This window comes from Girardinichthys multiradiatus, chromosome 14, assembly GCF_021462225.1.
Source record: "Girardinichthys multiradiatus isolate DD_20200921_A chromosome 14, DD_fGirMul_XY1, whole genome shotgun sequence".
Taxonomy (NCBI): Eukaryota; Metazoa; Chordata; class Actinopteri; order Cyprinodontiformes; family Goodeidae; genus Girardinichthys; species Girardinichthys multiradiatus.
The window spans coordinates 33432490-33459974 of record NC_061807.1 but is presented as its reverse complement, the minus strand read 5'-3'; the positions used below and the strand labels follow the sequence as shown (position 1 = coordinate 33459974).

At 42.3% G+C, this 27485-nt stretch overlaps 1 protein-coding gene across 1 annotated transcript; it reads left to right on the top strand.

Annotated features, from left to right (window-relative positions):
• The first annotated feature begins 2122 nt into the window (after nt 1–2122).
• Nucleotides 2123–26995, top strand: LOC124880406 (insulin receptor substrate 2-A). Its single transcript, XM_047385502.1, has 2 exons — nt 2123–6616; nt 22132–26995. Exons 1-2 carry the CDS (start codon nt 2515–2517, stop codon nt 22134–22136), a joined length of 4107 nt encoding a protein of 1368 aa, XP_047241458.1. The 5' UTR covers nt 2123–2514; the 3' UTR covers nt 22137–26995.
• The last annotated feature ends 490 nt before the right edge of the window (nt 26996–27485 follow it).

Sequence of the window (27485 nt, the reverse complement as noted above, 5' to 3'; positions counted from 1 at the left end):
CAAACACTTATATTTGCCCTTTCTCAGACAAAAACTGCTTTACACTAGGACACTTAAAAAACATTCTAGGCTATGGTCTCTTGAGAAACAGATACACTTTTGATAAAGGTTAGATCTTTGAATCAGGTTTGATTTAAATGTTCAGTTTCTAATTGATGAAAATGTCTGCTTTACCTGCAGTAAAAGTAACGTAGTCATACTTTGCTTGGCATCTTTGCTCTTTTGATATGTTTGTGTTCCTCTTTTTACTTAATTAAATCATAGGTAAATAAACGTAAGTATGAATAAAAAGCATGTAATTCATGATTATACCTATTGTTACACCCCTGGATGTTGTCTCATAATTCTTAGTTGAAGTATATTTTATATTTATACTTTCTTCAACCCATTATGTATCCCTACATCTTTGTGCTTATTTTACTGTGTGGTGGAATTTATTTAATAGGAATTAAAGAATTCAGACAAATTATTCATTTGTTTACAATAATATCAGTTATTTACTTCTCAATGCTATATGAACCAACAAATATAAACTCTGAACACCAACATCAAACACACAATCCCTGTTCTAAACTCACAACTGTAAGAAGGAACGTAGTAAAACCTAGGTTCCCTTCAATCTGCTGTTTGTCTGGTCTACACAAAGAAGTTTTCTGTGCAAGTTCACCACAAGATATTTCAATAGATACGTGTACTTTAAAAGGAACAGAACTAGTACAGAGGCCCGAGTGCAGTAGTGACATGCTGTCATTACCTTTTATTATTTGAAAAAGAATGGATATTCCCTTATAGTCCTTTTACGCATAGAATAGCTATAAATGACATTTTAGGTCTTCGTCAAGCACAAGGACAAATTATTCCGAGCTTGACAGGTGGTCCTGCATGGAGTTAGGGGTATGATTCCCACCAGGGTCACCTGCACAACACATGATCCCACTCATTAGCCTGGAAGGTGCTTGAGGGAAAAGGTTAAAGTGAATGGTTGTATGAAATGCGTGGCAGAAGCCAGGAAAGCTGAGCGTGGCATTCTCCGCAGTGTGGAAGAACACTGATACCTCCCCTGGGTGGGGCAGGGAGTACTCCTCTTCGAGTATGCTTCCTCAAACATGTCAGCTCTCTCAGTAAGCATTTAGTGATAAATAGCTAATCTGAGGTTACATGAAGACGTAATATTACTGAGAAAATGTAGCTGAAGTGAGGTTATAGCACCTGCCTTCTGCAGGAAATTTGCCAGTGACACATATACACAATAGAAATGGTGTGCAAAAACTTAAAAAGCAGAAATATTAAACATATCAATCAAAGGCTTATGGGTTGTCAAAGTCAAATTAGTTTTAGGACTTATGAATAAAGTTTGTGTTTTAGGATGGAGCTAGAGCTATTGTAACCAAACTGACTGACACCCTGAAAGCTATTAAGTATTTGATTTATTCTCAGATGCCAGCAGGAACATTATTTTTGATGGTTTCATGATCTACTAGTATGACCTTGATCGTATCACTGCTTCTGCTCGTACCTAGAGTAAAAACTAAAACAGCTTTCCAGAAAACCTGAGGTCAGCAAATAAATAAATTCATAAACAGAAATGTAATTACATGTTTTATCTTCATTAGTTTCTGTTATGGTCAAAAAATGTTGCATATTTTAGAATTGCTATGATTTTAAACTGTTTAAATGTATCTCTGCCGTTTTCTCATCACAAAAAATATTATTATATACTTAGTTTTGCATTTTTAATGCCATTGTTGTGTGCATCCTTGTTCCTGTATCTTGTACCTGTGTGCATTTTGTATTATATTTAATTGTATGCTCCTTCAATACAGTGTGATTCAATTTTAAACAGGCTGCAGGTGTTTGTTTCAAGAACATTTCTTATTAAAATAAATCCAAACGTGCATTAGAACCCTATGTGGTACTGGGACAGAAATAATATTCTGTTTCTTCAGATCTGAGATCCCTCTTTGGAGGCTGTCCTGTAGCAGTCTTAAGATGATCCTGCAAAGTCACCGCCTATTTATAAACTTCAGTTGACGCAAAATGCTAATTTCTCGCAGCGATTGGTCCAGACGCCTGTCAAAACGTGTCAGTCAAAGCGATGGGCCAATCAGAGTCGGTATGTGACTCTTTGTTCCTCCCGCTTGCTGGCTGACGCAGAGGGTCATGTGTTGTTTGTGCTGTGGCCCGTAGAGATGTGTACAGGAGTAGAAGGGAACGGATTGCTAACCGAGCTAGCTGGATCCTCCCGGTTACAGAAGCACGGCTGAACGTGGACATGTTCTACGCGGTAAGCTTTATTTCGTGGCCCGCAGTGGACTGTATTCGTCGCCGCTAAGAGGCAGAGAGACTTGTTTTGTTGAGGCGGAGTAACAAAGCCGGTGTGTGAGGCTTGCATATCTGAGCTGTAAGAGTCCCCGTTAGCTGGCCTAGCCGGACCCGGGAGCTTCGTCTCCAAAAACAAGAATGGGGTCTGAGTCTAGTCGGATTAGCCTGCTACTAAAGTGACCTTTGATTGCGATGGCTAACTTCACGAATTACCAGGGGGGTAAAGCGGCTATGTTGTTGGTGGAGACTCAGCAGAGGAGCGTGGGGGCAAATCCCGCGGCCGCCAACACAAACGGAGACTGCTCAGTCGGGGAACCCCCTTCCCCGTTAATTAATATAGGCGGCGGAGGAGGAGGTGGAGGCTCTCGTTTTAACCAACATTTGCCGCCGACCAGTCACCTTCACCACCAACAAAACCTCAGCCTCGACTCCCCTAAGGATCAACTGCAGCACCATCACTACCAGCTGGCTCCACAGCAGCCTCTTTCCGGGGAAAACACCACCGAGTCCCCGGGCAGAAAAGCCTCCTCCTCCTGCTCTTCTGTCAGCCAGGTACACACAGCCGAGGACCCTGCAGCTAGCGGCGGCAGCAGCCAAGTCTACGCCGCTGTGACCGTCGCTAACAGCTCGGAAGTCGTGGATGATATTCGAAAGTGCGGCTATCTGAGGAAGCAGAAACACGGACACAAACGTTTTTTTGTGCTCCGGGCTGCCAGCCACCTGGGGCCGAGTCGTCTGGAGTACTACGACAGCGAGAAGAAATTCAGGAACAGTCTGCGGACCGCCGCTGCGAGCGGAGGAGCGGTGGCCGCTTCGCCTCCGAAGAGGGTTATTTACCTCTACCAGTGCTTCACGGTGAACAAAAGAGCGGACTCCAAAAACAAACACCTCATTGCTCTCTACACTAAGGACGAGTACTTCGCTATTGTGGCTGAAAACGAGCTGGAGCAGGAGGACTGGTACGTGGCCATCAGTGAGTTGATGAGCGAGGGGAAGAGGGGCCACCTGGACTCTGATGATTTAGATGATGGATATGGTACAGTCAGCCCCGGGACTGTGTTTAAAGAGGTTTGGCAGGTTAATGTAAAACCTAAAGGACTGGGTCAAACTAAAAACCTCACAGGTGTTTACCGGCTATGCCTGTCCACTAAAACCATTCACCTCGTTAAATTGAACTCTGAAACCCCCTGCGTTAACCTCCAGCTGATGAACATCAGGCGCTGTGGACACTCTGAGAGCTTCTTCTTCATAGAGGTGGGCCGCTCCTCCTCCATCGGGCCCGGGGAAATATGGATGCAGGTGGATGACTCAGTCGTGGCCCAGAACATGCATGAGACCATCCTAGAAACAATGAAAGCCCTGAAAGCTTTTGCAGAATTCCGGCCAAGGAGCAAAAGCCAATCTTCAGGCTCCAACCCCATGTCATTCATCACCACGCGGCGGCATCTGGGTAACCTGCCTCCGAGTCAGACAGGGCTGCAACGCCGGTCAAGGACGGAGTCGGTGGTAGGCACGCCACCCTCTAGTAAAAGTTCTGGGGCGAGCGGCTATCGCTTCCGCACGTCCAGTGAAGGTGAGGGGACGATGAATCGGCCGTTCCGCTCTGCCACAGGAAGCCTGGTCCACCTTAACACAGTCCGTGCTCCACATGGTCGTCAGGATGGTGGTGGGAGTGGCAGCAGCTGGAGCGGTGTTGCCACAGGAAACGCTGGCACGAGCACCAGCAGCAACCGCTATGTCAGAGCTATCCCATCCACCTGTCATGCCCGATCAGCCTCACTTCCCGTCTCCCACTTCCCCTCAACCACCAGTCCAGTCAGTGTTTCCTCCAGTAGCGGCCATGGCTCCGTCTCTGATACGCTCACCCGCCCCTCAAGTACATCAATATGCGGCTCCCCTTCTGATGGTGGCTTTAACTCCTCCGATGAGTACGGCTCCAGCCCCGGCGATTTCCGGTACTTCCGGGTGAGGAGTAACACCCCCGACTCTCTGGGCAACACCCCGCCAATTAGAGAGGAAAACTGTCTCAATGATTATATGGCCATGGGCTGGAACCGGGAAGTTTTTGGCACCAGCTTGGGTTCTGGAAACAACAGTGGATGTGAGACACCGCGTGATGAGAGCACCTCAACAACAGAGGATGAGCGCTTTTCTTCCTCATCACTGAGGAGGAGGACGCACTCCTTCTCCAGGACCACTGCTGGTGCAACAGGAGCTTCTGGGGTGGCCACTTATCAGAAAATGACCCAGACTAACCTCTCACTGGATGAGGGGTCAGATGTAGTGGTACCATTTGGGAGTGGGCTGCTCCGTGGCGGGCCATCCTCCTCCTCTTCCTCGCTCCGCTCTGACTACAGTTCCTGCTCTGAGCACAGCCAGCAGAGCCGGCCCTCCACGCTCTCAAGGATGGAGGTCAGAGCCGAACGCCCCCCTCTCTCTTCCTCCTCTTCTGCCAAGGAAGACAGCGGCTATATGCCCATGATGTGTGGTGTGGCCGTGTCGCCGCGGGACACTCCTCCTGACTACATGCCTATGCAACCCTCCTCTTATTCCTATCAGATCTCCCATTCATCCCAGTTCCACAGCCCAGCTTTAGGTACACGTTCAGCCCACCACCACCCACAGCTCCAATCACAATCTTCCACGGAGTCTCATGGCTACATGATGATGCTCCCAGGAGGCTGTGGCAACTCTCCATCTCCTCTGCAGGCCTCCCCTAGTAGTTCCAGGGCTGCTGGTGTTGGAGGAAGCAACAACATAGCTGAGAAACCTGAAAATGGAAAATATATGGACATGTCCTACTGCAGTGGTCGCAAGCTCCCAAGTGAAGACAGCAGTGTATATTACACACCAGGAACACCCGAGGGTCCCCTCAAATCTTATAGTCCGTATTTCTCCCTCCCTCGCTCTTATAAGGCCCCCAACAGAGAGAGGGATGAGAAAGTGGATGGGGAATATGTACCTATGAGTTCTCCTGCTCAGCCAATATATTCATCATTTGCAACTGCCTCAGTGTCGGTACCAGAAAAAAGGATAGGAGGAGGTAGTAACACCTCCACTCCCTCCCACCCACCTCCGCCCTATGGAGCTCACCATACAACTGCAGCAATGGCTGAGCGACGGGTTGTGAGGCCCACCCGCCTTCCCTTAGGCAGGAGGAGTTTCCACGGTCCGCTGCGGGTCAGCGAGCCCTCCACAGCGCCCACATGTGCTACAAGCTCAGTCCCAGCCATTGGCGTCTCACGTGAAGGGCCCTCAAGTCCTGGAGAGTATATAAATATTGAATTTGGAGAACACTTCCCTCACCAACAGCAGCCCCCTCCCTATCCACTCTCCGCTCAAGACGAAGCGTCTTCTCTGTTATCCAGTGATGATCGGTGTTCACCCCCTCAGTCCCAAGACTACATGAGTGTTGAGGTCGGGGCAGAACAGCATGATGCTGCTGAGTGTCGGGGTAAAAACCAGTCGCCCAGGCCTAGCCTCGTCGCTCCTTGGAACCTCCCCAGCTACATTCGACCTCTGGTAAACAGCTCAGCGGTCACCGGTTCAGGGGGTCACTGGAGGACAGTAGGAGATGATTACACGGACATGTCGTTTAACCTCAATAGAGGTGAGAGGACTCAAAGCCCCACAGTAATGCTGCAGCATCTCTGCGTCATAGAGGGACGCTTTGGTCAACCCCCCTCCACTTCCTCCTCATCCGTTTCTCCTCCTCATTCTACTTCAGCCCAGCAGCCGGAGCCGAAGGTGGTGCGAGCAGACCCCCAAGGCAGGAGAAGACACAGCTCGGAGACATTCTCGTCCAGCTCCTCCTCCAATTCAACTCCTTCATCCTCAGCCACCCATCCCTCTCTGTCTAACCCCATGGCCCCAAACAGCAACGGATCCCACCAAACGGAGGGACAGACCTCCAGATGGGCCAGCTCAGCATCTTTTGACAGCGTGTGGATGTCTGTCGAGGGCGTAGGAGATTCACCAGCTCACCATGCCCAGGCGAGAAACGCAGAAATGGACACAATCTCTGGGAACATCCCAGCATCTGTCTCCTCAGGGGCTGCCACCAATAGAATGTGCAGGGACGTGTCTGTTGGCTACCAGAATGGCCTCAACTACATTGCCTTGGAGCTGAGGGAAGACGGGAGCAATGCGGGATCGATGGCGCCGGGAGCCAGTAGCAACGGCAGCGGAAGGAGCGCACCAGTGGCGCCACCTGGGTTGGTACCTCTGCCAGAAAACGGAGCCTACGCCAGCATAGACTTCACCAAATCGGATGGAGTCACCACAGCAACCAAGGGTGAGTTTGACCTAGTGCTGCCATTACTGCTGATTGGGGCCCAGTTTGTCTCAGCCTCTCTCTCTTTTTAAATGGAAAGATATAGAGTTTTCACAGGTATTAGCCACAATTTGAAGTATGTTGCTTTGTTTTTGTGAGACTTTTCTTCAAATAATTGTTGTGGGTCCAAAATAACTGTGTGCTGTTTTTAGTCCCTTTTACATCAAGTTGCAGCTCTTCAAAGTGTATATTCTATTTTGAATCAAGAGATCTTCTTTTTATGGCACTTGAAGCAGCCAGCTGTTGTCTTTGAAGGCTTCTGTCTGGGGAACTGAAGTCTAGTCTGGAGCGGCGCTGTTTCAGGAAGTGGCACAAATGTCTGGTTCATCTTTTAGGCCCAGTTTTTCTGCGTCGTCTGCCAACAGACTGGTAGACGGCTTGTTTTCTGAATGAGCAGAGGTTTATCTTGGGTCAGCTGCGGATTGAGTCGCCCTAAAAAAGGCCTTGGCTGGCGGCGTCTGTGTGTTCTCATCTGTGCACATGTTGTTTTTGTTTGTGTCAGCATGTATGCAGAGTTTGTGTGTGTGTGTGTCGTTGGTTTTCTGTTTAAAGCCTTTTGTCTGCTTTAAGCCTGTCATTTGAGACATTTTTTAAAACACTTGCCTTTATCACAGGTGATAAATAGCAGAAAGCTTAATATAACTGCAGCTGTAGATCCGCCATTCTTATTTTCTGTCAGAATTCTTAGATGGTAATAAAATTAATCAAATTGTTTTCAACTAAAATGTTGACATTTCTGTTTGGAACTGCACTGATCAGGTTAATTTTATGCAAATTCTGATCTTGACAAAATCAGATATTTTTTTCTTTGAAGCTAACTGTGCTTTCACGCCAAATTGTTGGAACGCTGTGTACCGTGCCAGGGTCCGGTTTCTGGAGCAGCTCGCGCCGTTGTGAACCCATCCCGGCCCTGAAACGGGCAAGAGAACCATACCCTGGCACAGTTACAACTGCGGGTCTCGGCAGGGTTTTTTAGAACCCTGGAGCGGTTCGCTTGTGGTGTGAATGTGAGCCAGGCCAGCCTGCCAGAAGCAGGAAGAGAGGATGTTAAGAGCAGCCCATTTGGGTAGATCAACAGTAGAAGAGAAAAAACAAAGAGAGCAAATCCGAAGATGAAAGAGTTTGAAAATGTCTTGTGGGACTACGTGGAAGCAGACGAATGCCTACATTTGAACACCAAAGTAGCAACAGAAACCCAGATGAGACAGACTCTTCTTCCTGTTTTTTGGGGTTTTTTTGATCAGCGAAATACTGCCCCCCCGTTGTTTGGTCCGGTTAAAAAAATCTGCTGTAGATTCTTTGTTCAAGAAAATTTTTCAGATTTTTAAATCTGTCAGAGAGCAAAGGAATTAGAGAAGATGATTCCTATTTATGTCCCTGCGCTTTATCTGATTTTCACTAAACTCAAAAAATGAATCCATTCATTCACTGTCTTCTGTTTATCGGAGATGGCGTCACAGGGATAACTCGAAACAAACTTCATCAGACAACATGCTTGTAAATGATGTTGTTTTTTATAGATTAAAAATGGTGGAAGTTCTTAGTTTTGATGCATGTAATGAATATCAAAACAATCGGATTTTTCACCAATCAGAGCTGACTAACAGTAGTCGCCATTTCTGGCTGATTAATTGGTGCATCTTATAATTTGGATTACTGAGGTCTGAATGTGGCTATATGATTAGATTACTAGAATAAAATGTGTTGATGTAAACTGAGCTTGGGCCGAATGGAGATCGGATAGAAGGTGGATCTGTAAAGTACCTTGAGATGAGATATTCAGAATTTGAGCTATATAAATAAACAGAATAACATTGTAATACGGTTTTAAAAAGGTGCAGTTTCAAACCCGCAAAATTATTCCTGTGGTTTAAAGTCTATATAAGGGGTTTTATTGTGCTGTGGAGCATGTAGACTAAGGTAGTGTCGTCCCTCTCCCACCTGTTGCTGTTAGCCGCCACTCAGCTGGTTGAAATGACATTTTTTCCTCGCTAACATAAGACAACTTAAGGTGTTTCAAAAAAACACTGTGCTCGAAGCCCGCGCAAACAGCACAAATATTAACCAGCGGTAAATGTAGTGAGTGTTCATTACAGCTAAAATAATCAGGAGTGAGCTTATTTCTTCCTTTTTTGTGTCAAATAAAAGCAATACATTTCATTTATTTGTTTTAAATGGGGTTTAAATATTGTAAACCCGATATATTTTATTGAAGGTTATTCTGTGAGGTTTTTTTTTTCCCCTGCATCTAAATATTAAAAATGTTTCGTCGTGCCCTTTTCTTCCACATATATTGACGATCTCTGGTTTGCAACATTGTTTGTGTGTTTAGGATCTCTGACTTGGTTTCTCCTCTCTGCTGGAGGGCTAATCTTTGATATTAACATATTTAAGGCCTTAATTTGAAGAAGATTCAAACCAAACATTTTCCACACTGATGCAGTTTTATGTTATAAAAAGGGGATATTTTGCTTCTAATTGTCTTTGATAGGTTGTCGGAAATAGTTGGTCAAGCATATTTATTTGTGCCGCTTGAAATGTTTTACAAATAATTTTTTATATTTTCTAATGGTTTCACAGTATCATTTATAATACCACATAAAATGTGGAATATGTGCAGCGACATGTGGAGGAGAGGCAGCGCTGTGCCACTATATTCTACACTACATATGTTTCATATAGCATTACTGAATTGCAATGGTTTTTTGACAAAGACCATTTTTCTTTTAGTTTTAAAAGGATTCCTGGAAAATACGCTGCCTACAGACATCCATGAGTTGACAGTCGGCTGTTTGGATTATCATTCAGGTGAAAAAAAAACACAGTGCTCCTGTTTGGGTTTTTTGTCTCGGTTATTTAGAACTTCCTTAGTCATGTCTGCTTCAATAAAAATGCAGTAATTAGCTTTAAATGGCCGAAGTCTTGTGTTTTTTTTTCTGTGTAACTGGGCAGGTCCTTTCTTTTCTTGGATTTGATTCAAGGAGTGTATGTTGCATACCAGAACAGGTAACTGAGTGCATGCCCCATGACATGTGGTGGAGAAACAAGCTGTGTGTGTCATGTGTAAATCACGGACTCCTGATGGTCAACACGTCTGTCTGCAGCCTCGGTCATTTTTGCTGCTCCAGATTGGACGACTTTGGTCATTACAATCTCATCCGTGGAGCTTTTCATTTCTAACTTGCTGTGAAGCCTCCACACACGGTGAACATTTGCCTGTTGTGTTCTCTATATGCAGTGTAGTATTTAGGCTTGTTTTGTCATGTCACAGCGCTGCTGCAGAAAGCTCTACCAGCTTTGCACGAATAGGGACTGAAATTATTGTCGTTTTCTTCTGTCGGATTGGATGAAGAGCATCTGTGGACGTCGGTTTTTAGCTGTTTTTAGACTGGCCTATTTTAAACTAATGGAAATGTGTTGACTTAACTTAATACAATCTAGCTCTGGCTGTATGCTTAGGGTTGTTGGCTTCCTTGAAGATGAACCTCCACCCCAGACTCAAGTCTTTTGCAGACTCTTAAGGGCTTGTTCCTGGTTGGCCCTCCATTCGTCTTCACCCTGTCCATGCTGAAAAGCAACCCTAGAGAATGATGCTGCCACCGCCGTGTTGCATGGTGGGGATGGTGAGTTCAGGGTGTTGTACAGTGTTAGTTTTGTATAAAGGGTAAAAGGTTCAGCTTTGTACTTGTCTCTTCAGATGTCAGCTGTGTGTGTCAGATTAATAAGTTATTAGTTAGATTGTAGTTGTGTTGTGGCAAAATGTGTACAAGTTCAAGGAATATGAATACATTTCCAGACAGTTTGCTTGTCTTTGTTTACTGTGTGCTTAAATGTTTGTGAGATTTAGATTTATTTTTTGTAAGTTCAGACCAGTTTGTTTATCTCTGCTTGTTAGTGAATGTAGTTTGTTCAGTTCCTGCTCATGAAGCATAGAGAGTCTTGTGTGTGTGTCGGTGTGTGTACAGCCTGTTCCCTGCATCCAGGTCGATGTGCGTTTGTTTGCACTGAGTCAAGGCAGGCAGCCTTTGATGCGACGCTGTAATTGCAGCGGCGGCGTGTTAAGACACACAACGGTGCCGAGAGGAAACGCATCATCATCATTCAGGAATGCGCTGCTGCTTCTTCTCAAGAAGAAGAGCTGAACTCTTTGAGGCACACCTGGATTCTTAACCCAGAGGAGCCTGGGAGTGAGGGGAGCGAGGTGAATGCTGTTTTTCTACCCAGCTGGCAGAAGCTTTCTGGCTGAATGTTGGAAATGTTGTTTGGAATGTATTAAAGAAAGCACAAATTTTATGTCTTTATTGAAGTTGAGGTTTAGAAAGGTGTGAGCTATAAGCGTAAAAAGTCTATAATTAGAAGCGGTAAGTGAGTAAACATACGTTTGCTTTGCCTGATAAATTTTACTATAGTAATGACATGGATGCAGATTTGAATAACGTTTGCATCAGAGAGCAGATGGGTAAATTTTAGAAACACTAATCATAAAGGACATTGTAAGTAATAGTACTGAAGGAGACGGGGGTCTTTTAAATTATGCTCAGTTGCTGTTAAGGAGGCCAAAGTGTGCCAAGAAAATGTCCCTACAACCAGCAGCCTGGACTATTGCTATGAGGCAAGATGGGTCAGGTTCCTATGATTCTTATGCCAATATCGGACTCTACCATCTGAAAGTTGCAGCTCAGATCAGTCTGTTCTTTGTTCTTACATTGAGGCTTTTTTTTTTTTTTTTTACTGCCACTGGATGGTTTTCCTTTTCACATCATTCTCTGTTAATCTGAGATGGTTTTTTCCGTGAAAATCCCCAGTTTAGTAGTTTCTGACATACTCTAAGCTTGGGCTCATTTGATGCCTAAAATGAGACAGATTTTAGTTCGTTTCCAGTTCATTCTCATCGTATTTGACATTCACAGCATTCTGAATACTTTTTTGTGTAAAGGCATTTCTTTTTGTCATGCTGAAGGTGGCAAAGTGTTGATGTCATTGTTTACAAGTTTATATGTAGCGGTGTGCAATGAACAGAAGTTTATTGTAAACAAAAGGAAACATATTTGCATTTGATTTTATCTTTTACATTAACCAAAGACAGGTGTTGGCAGCGGTCTAGTCTCAAGAAATTATTTTGGATAGTTCCTTAGATGTTTTTTTGTTTTTTGGCTTGTACTTGACCATGTCAACAGGTTTAGGTTGAAGACTCGGGCCGGATAAACGTTTACTCACCCAGCAGATGAAAAGTCCTTTAATGGAAACGAGGCTTTGGGTATGGAGGCGTGTGCTGCTGCTTATTTTGCTAACCAGAGATATTTATATTCCTTAATTTTCACTGATCAGTGCTGGTAAAAATAATTAATAATCACTGCCAATCTTTAACTACAACAATGTGTCCAGATCGATAGAGGGAGTTTGTCACAGGAGGGAAACATCCACCAGTGAGGGGGAACTGACAAGGAAAAGAGAGAATAATCCCATATATAAGAAATCTAATGAGCATACTACGTTTTTTTGCTACTTTGTTGATGTAGACATTAATCGGACAAACGGGCCGGGGAACTTGTTATCAGGGTGGTACATTTCAAAATCCAGTTGTAGGCTTGAGTAACTAATGAAATTCAAATGGGATTAGTTCACAAATTTGGGCCAAAATAAAAAGAACAGGTGTGCTATTATTAAGATTATTGAAGATGGAGGGAAGCCCATGTTTTGATAGTACTGGACATTGTTTTTGACGGGGACAGAGAGCACACCAACCCTGTAGGACTGCCTTTAAACAGCTGGATAGAGACACTGTATTGGCAAACGTTAGTGAATTTCAGGTAGTTGAGTTGATTTCTGTTTGGTTGTAAATAAAGCCCTCAGAAACCCTCCATTGCGCAACGATGGATGCAGTGGTGGATGTTTAGGAGACATTAGAAGTAATTCTAGTTATTACTGCACAGCCCTTAGAGTACAGTCAGAGACCCCCCGTCCAGTGAGATGACAAAAGGTTAAAGGGATGAGGTGTCGGTGATCTTCTCAGGAGGGACCTACTCCGACCCACTTATCCTCCCTTCACGACCCAGGACGAATGCCTGTGAGGTGGTAAAGGGCGTGGGGGAGGCTTATCGCGCAGGGAAGCCAGCTGGGCAGTAAGATGTGCCAGAAGATGGTACAAGGCTGCCCTTTTCCATCCTCATTCCCACCTCTATGGCAAGGCCCCTCTATATTTACATCTCTATTTTGAGAGTGACATAAATTTATGGGCCCGTCTGAAGCATGTGCTGCTCGTAACAGGACCCCCCCCATCTTGTACACTTTAAACAGTGTGTGTGTGTGTTGCACGCAGCAGTTTCTCTACCTCCTAAATAGCCTGACATGTTAGCGGACAGATGTTAGAGTTATTAACCACGAGTTTTGCACACAAAGCAATATTGGTTTTAAGCTATCAATCTGACTGTCAGGAAAGTTTTTGCGGCTTTCTGAAGCTGTCCAAATTGCGAATTTTTATTATTTTTATACCTGTTTAATGGGTGTTCCACGAAGGAGCATGGGAATGTAGAGACCAGACAATGTGGGGGTGTATTTGGTTAAAAAGGGATTTGATCTTTAAACTTTTGGGCGTGTTGGGTCTAGCCGGATTCCCATTGGTTGCCAAATTCCTGGAGTATTAGAGAATTTAATGTTGTTTCTCATAGTTTTAAATGTCAGCCGTGAGCGGTTCTTTGTGAAGAGTTTTTGCCTCAGGGGATCTAGTAAGCTTTTCACCACAGCCAAACAAGTATCAGCAACTGATTCCCATGCCAAAATACTAAATGTTGTTTTTTCCAGTTTCTGGTAATGTAAGGCATTATTGCTACTTGTTACAGTGTGCGAGAAATATTTAACTTTTTGTTTTAGGATTTAATAAGTCATATTATCGCTTTTGCATCGAAACTGTACAGCCTATCTTTTACTTGGTTCGTGCACAGCTCCCATCACAGCGTTTCAGTTTAGGGTTGAGGTCTGGACTTTAACTGGAAAGCCATTCTGTTGTAGATTTGCTGATGTGTTTCCGGTCGTTTTCCTGTAGATTCAGCCAGACCGGTAGTCTATCATCTGACCCCTTAATCCTTTGGTATATACAGGAGTTTGTGGCCAACCCAGTAACTGTAAGAGGCCCAGGTCCTGTGGCTGCAACACAAGCCCACATCATCACCTCTCCACCACTTTGCTTCATACTTGGTATGAGGTGTTTTTCCAAACATCACACAGCTGCATTTTATATATTTTTTGCCAAATATTATTCTGTGCAGTATGACCAGACATCTTCAGTTTGATGTAACTTGTCTGTAAGAACGTTGTCTCAGAGACATGGTGTCTATTATGATGTGAGTTTGCAAAGTTTGTGTGCTGCTAAATACTGTTTAGGGAGGAGATGTTTTCTGTGGATAACACTTCCACGTGTCCCACTTGTTCTGTATTATTCTCACTGTACTGTCAAGGACTTTAACTTGGTTAATGGGACCTTCAGAGTCTGAGATTCCTATGAGTCCTGCACGCTCTGACCTTGCAGTGAGTTTGCTGGCAGCGAGAAGATTAGCAGCTGGTTTAAGTTTTCCATCGTTCTTGCTGTACAGTGACTGATTTCAAATGGTTTGGAAATAGATTTGATTAATGTGCAGAAACGGCTCCTTCTCTAGGATCTTTCCTGATGTCTTTCCATGTTGGTTTAGTTTTATACAGTTCGGCTCGAAAACCAGCACACTGCCAAAACCCTTGCTTTTATACTGGGGTCCTGCTTAAGTTAAGTTAATCCCATTGAAGCATGAACTCAGCTTTTCTACACAAATCTTTTCCATTTTGACTATTTTGGTTCCCTTGAAATAAGATTTCAATCACGTTAGAACGTCTTTAGACCCAAGTCATTTTCATTACAGCCTGAGATGTATAGGGGTGTACTTTCTCTTTTCTGTATCATTGTAAATAGATCTAAACTCTGGGCTACATGATAGGCTGCCTCCATGAGTCTGTGGTTAGTCTGAGATTAGATTTCATTAGTCTCCTCAAATGTGTTTTTGTTTTGGGTTTTTTTTTTTATCACTAAAGCCTTTCTGGAAGTTACTGAAACTCATTTTCCTTTTAAACCCGCTGCAATGACAAAGCAGAATTTCACCAGACTGCCTTTGGACTTATGGTAATGTGACGGGTGAGAGCTTTCTTAAACAAACCCTGAGCATGTGTGCTAATGTGTATTTAGGAGGTTTTACCTCGTGGATTTTGTTGTTTGCTGTCATTTTCTGCCTTTGGCGAACTCTGAACTTCCTCAGTTTGACGGGTTAAAAATTAGCAGCTTAAACGTTGAAGTATGAGAATGATTAGTGGGGTAAATACAGTGGATACTTTACTGACACTTTACAGCACCTTGAGTGCCTTGTTGCTGAAAAGCGCTATATAAACAAACTTGACTTGACTCGACACTAATACTTTGTGTTACTGGTGCATTATTTTGCAGGCTATTGCTTACTGACTAATCATTAAAATCCTGTTTTTAGTGCCTTCCCTGCAGGAACCTCGCATGCCTTGCTTCTGAGTTTCAAATATTCACTTAAAATAAATTTCTGCAGTTAAATGTGACTCTCATGTCTAATAAGCAACGACACCTTGTTTTAAAGACATGTTTGGATGTTTATTAACAGATTAGAGGATTCTTCTTATAAACTACCGCAGATGTTAGATTTACTGGATGGCTTTTTGTATAATGAGTCACCGGAGTAGTTTTCCACCATAAAAGCAAAAGAACATAAAATGCAAAAAACTGAGAAGTTAGAAAGTATGTGTTATGACGAGCAAAAAGGTGAAGTCACCACCGTTTTTACACGCTGCATTTATAGGCCTTGTTTTAAAGGCTTTGCCTCTTACAAACTGAGATCACCTGCTGATTCCAGATCAGAAACAGAGCTTTGTTGGTTTTATTTTTGGGAAAAGAAAGCAATTTAATTACAGGTCAACACCCCAAATAGTTTTTTCCCACTAAGCAAAAGATCTCAACAAAAATGTGTTCTCTATCTAAGGAGAAAGTTAGGAAAGCCTACCTTTGATAGGCAGTCTTACCAATAATGATAACTCATCCGTCTCCTAGAGTCCGACATCGGTCTGAGGAAAGTTGTCCCTACTCCTCACTTTCACCAATGAGATGTTTCTCGCATGTACGGCTTCTTTCAAGTCACCCCACATCATCTCAACGAGACCCAGATCTGGGCTTTGACTGGGCCCAGGAATTTTCATTGTGTAATCCTTAAAAGGTCTTCAGAGGATTTATTGGTTTTGGTACCATGTCAAGTTACAGGGTTCAGTTCTGCTTCAAATTTCTTTCATTTTTTCACATATGGTCTCACATTTTTCTTAAACATCCTCAGAAACTCTGGGTAGTTCATGGTGGATTCTTCGGTGAGCTAGCTAGGTCCTGCTGCAGCAGAGCATCCCCAAACCATGACACTTCTAGCTCCATACATTTCAGTTGGTATTACTGTAGGTGCTTTACTAGTAATGCTGTATTTGGTTTTTGTCAAACGGGTCCTCTGTTCAGATGTCCCAAATAATTCAGTTTTAGACTACCGTATTTTCCGCACTATAAGGCGCACCTTCAATGAATGGCCTATTTTAGAACTTTTTTCATATATAGGGCGCACCGGATTATAAGGCGCATAGAATAGAAGCTACTGCAGTCAAACGTTTGACTGGGGTTGCGTTATGCATCCACTAGATGGAGCTAAAGAGAATGTCAACAAAACAGTCAGATAAGTCAGTCAAACTTTATTAATACACTATAAACCAGCGTTCTAATAACTCCATTCACTCTCATGGTAAGGTCTCCTCTACATAGAATTCTATTGAATAGAGCCAACCGCACGTTAGGAATGCATTGGAGTCTATGAAGTTGAAGTTGAAATCAAACATTAGTTAAAACGTGAAAGGGAACTTTTCCCTGATTCAGTAAACACGTAAAAGAAACAGTTTGATGCACTAAATTAAACGTTAGTACATTCAAACGTTATACACACACAAGTGGTGTTGGACTAGGAGTAAGCACAGTACAGGTGTTTACCGCTATTACTTCGGCGACGCCCCTGACTACGGTAGCCGTAATGCTGCAAGCGGTGCGGCTTTGTAGTTTACCAGTCGTACTGAAACATTTTGACAGAGCGCCGTGTACAACCAGTATAGATCAACCAATTAACCAATTGATCCATATATAAGGCGCTCCGGATTACAAGGCGCACTGTCATTTTTTGAAAAAATTAAAGGTTTTTAAGTGCGCCCTATAGTGTGGAAAATACGGTATTTTACTTAGAGTGGACTGGCTGTATTCACATTTTTTTATTACCTCAACAGACCAAACTGCTACAGTCTTCTTTCTGAAGACCTCACACAGCTTTTGGGGTTCTACCATGTTGTTCGCTCTAATCTTAATGCATCATGGGCACACCAAAATAAATATGTGAAGTTAAACAGGGAAAACCTTCCAAATGCTGAATAAAGGCATTCTAATGACTTGGTGTGATATGTGATATCCTAATCTCTCATAGGAGGGCGCATTTGTTTTTTTACATTTTATAAAAAGTATTTTCTTCATTTTTTTTTATTATTTATTTTACTTGAACATGGCAGATCAACTCCCTCGTCCCTGTTCTCCTCTTGAAAGACCATCACTTCAGCTGCCGCGCCAACCCATGTCAGCTAAACACATTACCCTGGCTCGAGGCTTACTCCCATGATGCCTTTTGTCTGTCCAATCTGAGTGAATGGATTTTTAGGAACAAACAGGCGAGAGGCGGTGGGGTCAGCGAGTGCAGAGGGGCTGAGACAGAAAGAGGGAGAGCTGAGCCACCTGCATGTGTTGCAACAGCACCAGCAGCCCATGGTTAATGCAGGTGTTTGGTGAACAGTGTTTTTACAACCCAATTCTGTGGCATGTTTGGGAGTGTATGCACATTTGAGCGAGGTCAACTTAGGTCGGCCTGGCCTCTGTCCTGAAAGCTCTGTTATGATCAAAGTCCATGTCTGGACTGCAAAGAAAACCCAGAGACCTCAGACGTTCTCTCAGCCTCTCTCTGGCTGCCTCACACACACCCACGTTCAGAGTCAACTTTGTTTTATTGTCACAACTATAATTAAGCACTGTTTAGCTAAAGCTTGTTATTTGCTATGTAAATATATAAAGATTCTGAATGTTAAGAAAACAGACAACAGGTTAGTGAGTAAGTACACTCTTCCATCACTGGTTGTCCAAATAGCCTGTGGGCCTCTACTAAAAAACCCTGCAGCCCACAGAAAGCTGAACATTTTCTATTTTATAGTTCACATTCATATTCTTGTTCTGTTCTGTTATAAAATATGAAACAATGGAAAAATAACCAGGGGAAATATTACTAAACAACTAACTGCATAGATCTGTTGTACTTATTTGGAATAAAATACTATAGAAGCACAGATTTTAGTTTCTAATTTAAAGAGGTGCAGTCAGAATTAAGTGGCCAATTCCCGATCTTTGTCTTATTAATTATTTATTAGGAGCAGATGAGATGTCACACAGGTTGTGTGTTGGAGAGGAGTCACTGTAGAACAGGGTTTTTATTAACATTTTAGCACCAAGGAATAATGATTACAGTTCACATTTTAAACTGTCTTTAGCGTCATATCTTAGCATGACTAGCATTAAAAAAGGGATCTGAGGCTAAAGAGTCCAAAGTTTTCCCATGACAGAGATCGAAAGCTCAAACACATTTAACAGAGAACCTTTTCTGTAATATGCCAAACCTTCCTGTTACCTGCAGAAAGCCTTGCTCTCCCTTGCTTTTTCACAGTCGCAATTAATGCGATTAAAACTTTTTGAAGTTAGACTGATATAGCATTATGTCAGATGCTTTTGTTGCAGTTATAGTTTAAACTCTAATTACTGTGTTGTTCAAATTAGGTGACTCAAACAGGCAGCAATCAGTGTTGACCATTCTCCTTAATTCAGTTCAATCTAGTCACACACAAAATATATTGTTTTTATTTTTTAAGTACCCTGAACAAGACGATATAGTTTTTAAAAACCATCAATAAAACCTCTGCAAGGGAACCTATTGCTAGCTGTAAACAAATGTGTGTTTATGGTGGGTGTTCTCCCTGTAAAAACACTCTTGTCAAGCTGTATTAGTTGCTCTATAGCGACGCCTTCTGTTCAGGAGGGGGACTACAATTAGTGTAGCACAAAGAGACCGGTCCACCATAGAGTGTACAGACTAGAGCTGGGCGATATCGACCAAACAATTATCACAACATTCTGTCTTGAACGGTTTTGATAGTTAATATTTTATGAGTAAAAGCAGGACATATAAGAGGAGAAATCAAAACCATAAAACATTTTCAGCATTAAAATGTACAGGGGTTGGACAATGAAACTGCAACACCTGTCATTTTAGTGTGGGAGGTTTCATGACTAAATTGGACCAGCCTGGTAGCCAGTCTTCATTGATTGTACATTGCACCAGTAAGAGCAGAGTGTGAAGGTTCAATTAGCAGGGTAAGAGCACAGTTTTGCTCTTGGTTTTGCTTTGGTCACTCATGCCAATGCCAATCGTCGGTTTCAATGGTGTAAGGAGCGCAAATCTTGGGCTGTGGACAATGTGAAACATGTATTGTTCTCTGATGAGTCCACCTTTACTGTTTTCTCCACATCCGGGAGAGTTACGGTATGGAGAAGCCCCAAAGAAGCGTACCACCCAGACTGTTGCATGCCCAGAGTGAAGCATGGGGGTGGATCAGTGATGGTTTGGGCTGCCATATCATGGCATTCCCTTGGCCCAATACTTGTGCTAGATGGGCGCGTCACTGCCAAGGACTACCGAACCATTCTTGAGGACCATGTGCATCCAATGGTTCAAACATTGTATCCTGAAGGCGGTGCCGTGTATCAGGATGACAATGCATCAATACACACAGCAAGACTGGTGAAAGATTGGTTTGAAAGTTGAACATCTCCCATGGCCTGCACAGTCACCAGATCTAAATATTATTGAGCCACTTTGGGGTGTTTTGGAGGAGTGAGTCAGGAAACGTTTTCCTCCACCAGTATCACGTAGTGACCTGGCCGCTATCCTGCAAGAAGAATGGCTTAAAATCCCTCTGACCACTCTGCAGGACTTGTATATGTCATTCCCAAGACGAATTGACGGTGTATTGGCCGCAAAAGGAGGCCCTACACCATACTAATAAATTATTGTGGTCTAAAACCAGGTGTTTCACTTTCATTGTCCAACCCCTGTAGCTGTTCAGTAGGACTCGTTCTGGTTACAGCAGTACCAATGGGCCCATATAACAATTAAAGGTTAGTTTGGATTTTTAAAACCATATCATGGTGAGCTTGTTGGAAAGTAAATAAATGATTGGGAGTGGTGGAAGCTTAACAGCTAGTCAGATTCAGGCAATTTAAAACAATCCAAACTAAAATGTCTACATCAGTGGGAAAAGTTGGCAGATATTATCCGATGACGTTTTCACGACAAATTGTTGCTACTTGCTGGTTTGTTGAGTCAAACGGCATCTGCGTTTCTAGGTGAAGTTACCTTGGTTGAGCCTGCCGGCTGTATCAATCCACCAGGTTAGCTGAGGCTTACCAGTACATCCAAGCTCTGCAGATCTCGTAGATGTTTGAAAATAGTCTCGAAAGACTCACGAACAGTTTTAATGACGCACCATATGCCTTGATAGCTTGTTAGCTTCGACCACTCCAAGGATGTACTTAATTTTTCAACAAACTCACGGTCATTTGACGTCTTTATTCTACAACAGGAACTATTACCAATAAAGACTTAACAGAACCTCACTTCAAAAAATCCGAACTGGCCCTTAAACCCACAAAAAAGCATAAAAATAACTTTGCTGCTTACTGCTGCTCGGACGCATGTACATGATTCACATCAGTAGTTAGCATTCTGTTGCTAAAGCCTTGCAGGTTCAAATATTAACCGGTCATATTCTGCATGGTTGTTTTTCTGGTGTTACAGCTGTACGCGGAAACATTTTCAGAATCTGTCTGAGGTCGTCAGTTGACCAGTCCTCTGGATCTCTGTCTCTACTGTTGTCCAGTCCCAGATGTGTTTTCTTACCAGTACCTTTTAAGCTTTGATTAAACCTTGTTGTTCATAGTTTGCGCCACTCACTCCTCCTCTTCTGGACCATGGCCCTCCTGTCCATCCTCGTGGCTGACAAACAGAGGAACAGCATTCCACTAGTGCCCCCCTGTCAAAGCTTCTGCATTGTGTCGCGGTGCTCACATTGTTGTCAGACAAAGCGCTGCTCTCAGTGGAATAGCACAGCTGGACGGCGGCCATGGCGCAGGTCATTCAGGGCCTCCAGGCCGACCGCTGCAGCTGACCTGACAACCGGGGCTCGGCCTTGATAGCAGGGCAGGAAACAAACTGTTATGTTCTTGACGTGTGTGTGTGTGTGTGTGTGTGTGTGTGTGTGTGTGTGTGTGTGTGTGTGTGTGTGTGTGTGCTGGCAGCAAACAGAATCCAAAGTCTCCCACCTACACTTATTTAGCAAACTTCTGTTAGTCTGTCAGTGAACTCTCTATTTTACTGTAATTGAAGCTTTTTTTCTCATAGTTATACCCTCTTTGATGTGCTTCAAAATGTCAGAAAAAACGAATGGTGCCTGTCCAACTTCGCTTTCAGTAACGCCGCCACATTCTGGTTTTCTGTTAGATTGGACTCAGTGAGCAACACTTTTAGGAGTGCTTCTTGTTTTTATTAACCCGTTTTCTTATTAATACAATTATTGAGTAATTAGCTCATTAATCTGCAGTAATGCTAAATCCAGGTTTATGTATTAAGATTACACAACCTATTAAATCCTCTATTAAATAAAATGCATCAGGAGGTTTTTGGTACCGAGTTTTCCTGACGTAAAACTTGAACTTGCAGATTCCTTTCACCGAATATTATTTTTTTTCTGCACATTGTTTTAAGTGGACTTTCTAGGCTAACGTGTTCAAATGCTATGGTGGGACAAAAAAAGAAAGAAGCTATTAGTGTTAGACCTTCGTGGGGATTTTCAGATTAATACCTCTTAATTTATGCTGAAAAAGTCTCATGTAGTTTGCCACAAACCATGTGGGGGACACGGCGAACAGTATGTGTGGCAGAAAACTAATACTGCGCATCACCCTGAACTTTCCATCCCAGCAGTAAAATCAGGAGATGGCAGCATCATGCTGAGGGGATGCGTTTCCTCTGCAGGGACGGGGAAGCTAGTCAGTGTTAAAGTTGTGCGCCACATTTTTCAGTTTTTTGTTTGTAAAGTAAAGGAAAGCTAAACATCATTTTCCTTCCACTTCCAAATTCTGCACTACTTTGTGCTGGTCTGTCATAAAATCTGAGTGAAATGCATGCATACCAGAATGACACATGACAATTGTTTCATTATACATGTTGGTTCCTAACAAACAACCTTTCCTTTTTTCCCTGTTTTCACAGACTGAGCGACAGAGGTCCACCGTGTGCCTCCTCCTCTTCCTCCTGCTCCTCATCATCTCCAGTCTTGGGGGCACTTGACTCTGCCTTTAAATTTGGCCCCTCTCTCCCCTCCTCCAACAGTGACCTTCGACCTTCAGTCACACTGAGAAGCTGCTGTCATCTGGTTGCAGACGACATGACAAACAACGCTTGCGGGTTGTTCTTTTTTGATGTTTTTGTTTTTATGCATATCCTGTCCTGTTAATCATTCCCCTTTTAGTTCAACACTATTATTCTGCAGGCAGCGGTCAGTGAACTTCAGCTGGCACAAGCACAGGTAGCTTTCCTTTTTTCTCTCTCTCTTTCTGAGGTATTCTATAAAAAAGGGAAATTTAGAGTTAACAGCAAAGGCATTATGGTACAAACATGGAAACTTGAAATATTTTTTCATCATTTTCCACTAATTTTTGTACCCGATGCATTATCCATCCTCAAGATTATTTAATTTAGATTTTTTTTTTGTAGGAAACCGTTATAGAGATATATTTTTTAACATTACTTCAACTCATTTGTTTGGTACAAAGCTTGTGACTGCGTCAAATTTAGCTTCACACACAGAGAGCATCCTCGTTCCCAGGTACAACACGGCTCCCAAATCTGCTGCAATACTGCGCCAGTATCTTTGTTACTACAGTGAGGAAAACATACAGCGTTACAGTATTTATTTTACTGACTGCACATTATTTATTTCGTTACAGCAGGTACAGATGTCCCGGTACATTTCATGCTTTGCTTCCTAGACTGAAGGTACGCAGCAGAGTGGGAAAATATTGCAGGAAAACCCCCAAGCTACCGGCCAATTTTCAGAAATCTTTGTCATATTTAAGACATTTGAGACCACCTGGCAATGTTGCTTGGGCAAAATTAGGTCTTCTATTTTTAAAATGTTTAAACGTGTGCCATCGAACAGCATCGCAACCCAGAATTTGATCAGTACTTTCACCATAAAGTCCAATATTACTCTTTATGAAGCACACCTAAACGTTCTGTAACTACATTTCTAGTGCAAGTTTCATGTCTCAGCAGTAAACTAGGGATGGTTGGTGCGGACTTAAAGGGACAGCGCAGTATTTAGTGCATACCAGATAAGTTGGTCTTGAAGGCTGATGCTAACAGCTAGTTTGAGTGCGACAGATAATTTCTGCTGTCTTAAAAACACTTTGATCCACTCTGGTGGTTTCTATAAACACTATATTGTTACCCTTCTGAGCCATCATCATGTTTGACACATGTTTGGCACACCACCTCCGGTCTCCATTTGTGCATAAATAATCAATGACCTCTGCTAACTAACCACCCAGTGCAAACGTAAAAACAATCTAATCTGCTAGAAAACGGCATTCACATAAACCGCTGCAATATTTTTAATATTGGAGTTGTTTTCAGAGGATTGAAATCTGCTTTGGTCTGAGCCCCTCCTGTACTTGTCTTTACCAGGGCCAATTCATCTTATATTTTACTCTAAAAGAGTTATCTACTGCAGTTAACCTGCTAACTGGTTGTAACTTAACAGACAATTACTTCAACCTTAACTATCCCTTTTAAAAATGTTATCTGACATTTATTGACATGAAGATAAAACGTATTTCAATATTCAGCAGTCTTTCTGTCAATAAATCAGAATATGATGTCAGACCGTCACAAACACACGTACTGGTCAAAGATGAGCTTTCCCATTATCAATTTTTACTACACCAGTTACATTAAGTGCAGGTGTGCTGCTAAATAGTACACAGGAATTGTGTTCAGTCACATTCTGAAATATACTTGGTATTAGTTTTTGTTTGCAAATATAATCTCTAAGTTTGTTATGTGGCTAATTACCACTTATATACAGCTGAGCCAAAATTATTCATACACCTGGCAGATTGAGATTTATAATTTTTATTCAAGCTAAAAGTTTGTTTTTGAAAGTAAGAAAAACTTGGTTTCATAAAAAAAATCTAATTTGCTTTTTTATTTTGCTTCATTTCCTACAATTGCTACACTAGGTTTTTGCTTGTGACAATTTATATATGGTGATAAGTTCCAAGCTTGGAAGGCCTCCTTGCCATCACCCTAATCTTTAGCTCGCAGATTCCAGTCTGGATTCCGAAGTGTTAATATTACTTCCAGTCAGAAGAGACATGTTTTTAATATTGAGATTAATATTCAGACCCAAATCTTCCAGGGCTTTGAAACACTAACCCTGTTTTTTTTTTTTTTTGCAAAGCTGAAAATACCCTAATGTTTGCTGTTTTGGTGACAAAAACAGTTTTTTTTAATAAAGCTTTTCAAAGAGGAGACTTTTGAAAACCTGCTTGTGGACTAAATATCTGGAGATGATTACAAACGACAGGATAGGGTTCCACTTTGCACATGCCCGCTGTGGCCTTCTGGGCTAGGAACTACAACAGTTCAGCAGTTTATGGGTCTCTTGCTTGGTCCTGACTCGGTTTCCGGCAAACAAAAAATGAAATTTCTGCACAAATGACTCAAAACATGAGTCTCAATTATTGTGGGATATCCTTTTAGCCTAGCATTGCTTTGAAATTTGTTTAAAATAAAAGTGAAGCGTAGTTTAGCTGGGTCCTCACTTAACGCTTGATCAGTTTTAAGAACCATAAAAAAAATTTTTATATAGAGTATCAGTGTGAAAACAACTACAGGCATTAGAGAAATAATAAAATCTGACGTTACCCTGAAAAAAAAAGAAGATCAGATGTGGTTTGAGGTACTTTATTCTGTAAATTAGGGATGAATAAATGTGTATCAGGAGGCTCCTGTGTTATTTCCCCCCTCTGCTGCTTGGTGGTTTAGCTCAGTTTTCTGTGAAAAGGACGCTTTAGACTGAAATAGATAGACGTCATTTGACGTTGATGTTCATGTAAGTGTGGCTCACTTTGAATGGCGGGCACAGGCGCTTTCAGCTGGATGCACAGGCGTAAAACACAACTGAATGACGAGGGCGACTCTTTCTCACAGGCTCTTGATTTCGGCCAGTCAGGATTTTTACACATGGATGTTCGTCAGAGGCTGGGCGTGACGTCAAAGGACGGTTCCAGTAACCCGAGCTGCAGGCCCTGGTGCAGCAGGCGGGACACACTGGACACCGCCTTGCTGCCTCCTCACACACATTCTCACTACATCAGGGTTTACCATTTCTGGTCGTGCTTCTCTCTTTTAGAGATGCTTATTGTTGTCCCCTGATTTGTATTTAATTATTTTAGTAGCCCATATCTTTCTTTCCCCCCCTTTTTTTTTGTTTTTAATTTTCAGAACAGAGCTAGAAGGAATTCAGTTTAGGAAGAGGTACCATATTTTGTCATAACAAAATAAGTGGCTAAACCTGATCCCAATAGTCTCATTCTCTCCACCAATCTATCTCCTCCTTTTAAGTTCCAGTGTTGACAAAAACCAAGAAGGAAACAGGTTTTTAAGAGGTACATTTGTAATGTGAGGGGGTAACAGATACATTTTTTTCCATGTATGTGGAGGTAAAGGGGATTTGGAATCTGGAGAGTAACCTCCATAAGTGCTGTTTTTAAGCCTGTGAGGTGTCTTATGTTTATATTATCGAACAACTGGAGGTCTTTTTCATTCGTCCCTCCTTGATCGAACAAAGATTTCATCTTGACATCGCATCTGTCAGCCAGAGACAAACGAGATGGTTTTTCTTCTTTTCTTTTTTTTTTATGTTTGCAAAAATGTTTTTTTGTGTACTTACTATGTTAAAGCGACGTATTGCGTTTGGGTTTTAGTGCTATGGTGGGGAAAAAAAAGGAAAAAAAACTGTTGGTGTTAGAGTTTTGTGGGGATTTTTGGATTAATCCCTCTTAATTTATTCAGAAATGTCCATGTTGGATTGCCTTCATGTTGAACTTCTTTACCCCCTTATTAAAATTTCTCTTATATCTCCCAATATACAGAAAGGTTCTGTTTATTTTTTGGCAACAACACAACCTCAAATGTCGATGTTTTTAAATGGATACGAAAATGCGGAGATATCCTTGCAGATATGACATAATGTAATGCATTATTAACATTATTATTATTATTATTATGCAAACTTTAGTTTGATTTTTCTCAAATCTTTTGATTTCTTTCGTATTCTAGTTTACAGAAAGTGAAAAAGAAATCGTATTTTTTTGGAAAACAGAACAATGAGTGTTTTTTTTTGGGTTTTTTTTTAATTGCGTAGGCATTTTGCAGTTATTTGTATAAAACCAACCTGCCTAATGTTTATTTTTTGTAACTATAAATCAGTTTATTTGCTGCTGTGTAGTACAGTTACAAGTGGGAGGGAAACACGAGGATCAAGATGATTATCGTTGCCCCGCCTTTTTTGTTCCTTTCCCAACCACCTCTGAATGCTTTTGATTCTTGGAAAGGGGGTTTGGTGGAAGCCAAGAAGAAGAAGCAAGTCCCGCTCTTCCCTGCTGCTTGTGTTCTTGTTTTCCCGAGTGGAATGCTGTTGTTTATTAGCTTTACAGGAAAGAGAGAGGAGGTGTGTATCCTTCGTATGTGCATTACTTTTCAGCGGCGTACGTCCCATGTAACGGGGGGAGAAGGAATCTGTGTTGGAAATGGAAATCCTCCTTGTGTAAATAAGCAAAGTTGTTGCTTTTTTTATGTTTTGATTGGCACCTCAGCAGATGCCCCATCCCATTTTGTTTTCTTTTTGTTTTTCCTGTCTTTCCTTCTCCCTTTTGTTTCCTCGTGGAGGGAAAGGGGGGCACGAGGGGTACTCGAACGCGATTTGAGCATCGGCATAGTGTTTATATTTATCAAAAGTTTTTTGCTTTCGATAGAGCTATTGCAATAAAAATGTGTTCATGTAATCTTACTCGTCTCAGACCTTTTTGTGTGACTGTCGTGACAGATGTAGCTACAGCTGAAACTAGATATTCAAATACAATGATGTTAGGCTTTGGATTTCTTGATTAATTCACAACTATTGAGTTAAATGGAGGCACATATGTGCCATGGAAACACTTGAAGTATACAGCTTCCTTTTGTGATTATATGGAATAATAATCGAGTCGAACAAAATATCAGGAAGATGCACGAGTCTGGTTCATCCTCTGGTACAGTTTCCAGACCCCTGGACGTTCACATTCTACAATAATTGCATATGGTTTCTGTAGGGTCATAAAAGAAAATCTAAAGTTAACAATTTTATGCTATAAAAGGTCTCAAAAACCATACTTGGTCTTTCATTAGATGTTAAGTCTTATAATTGTACTTTCATTTGTTGCTTGGCCCAGTTAAGTGAGCTGAGGACATTCACTGTCCTGCGATTTGTAGTTCTGTCTCAGATATTTAGCTGTTACTAT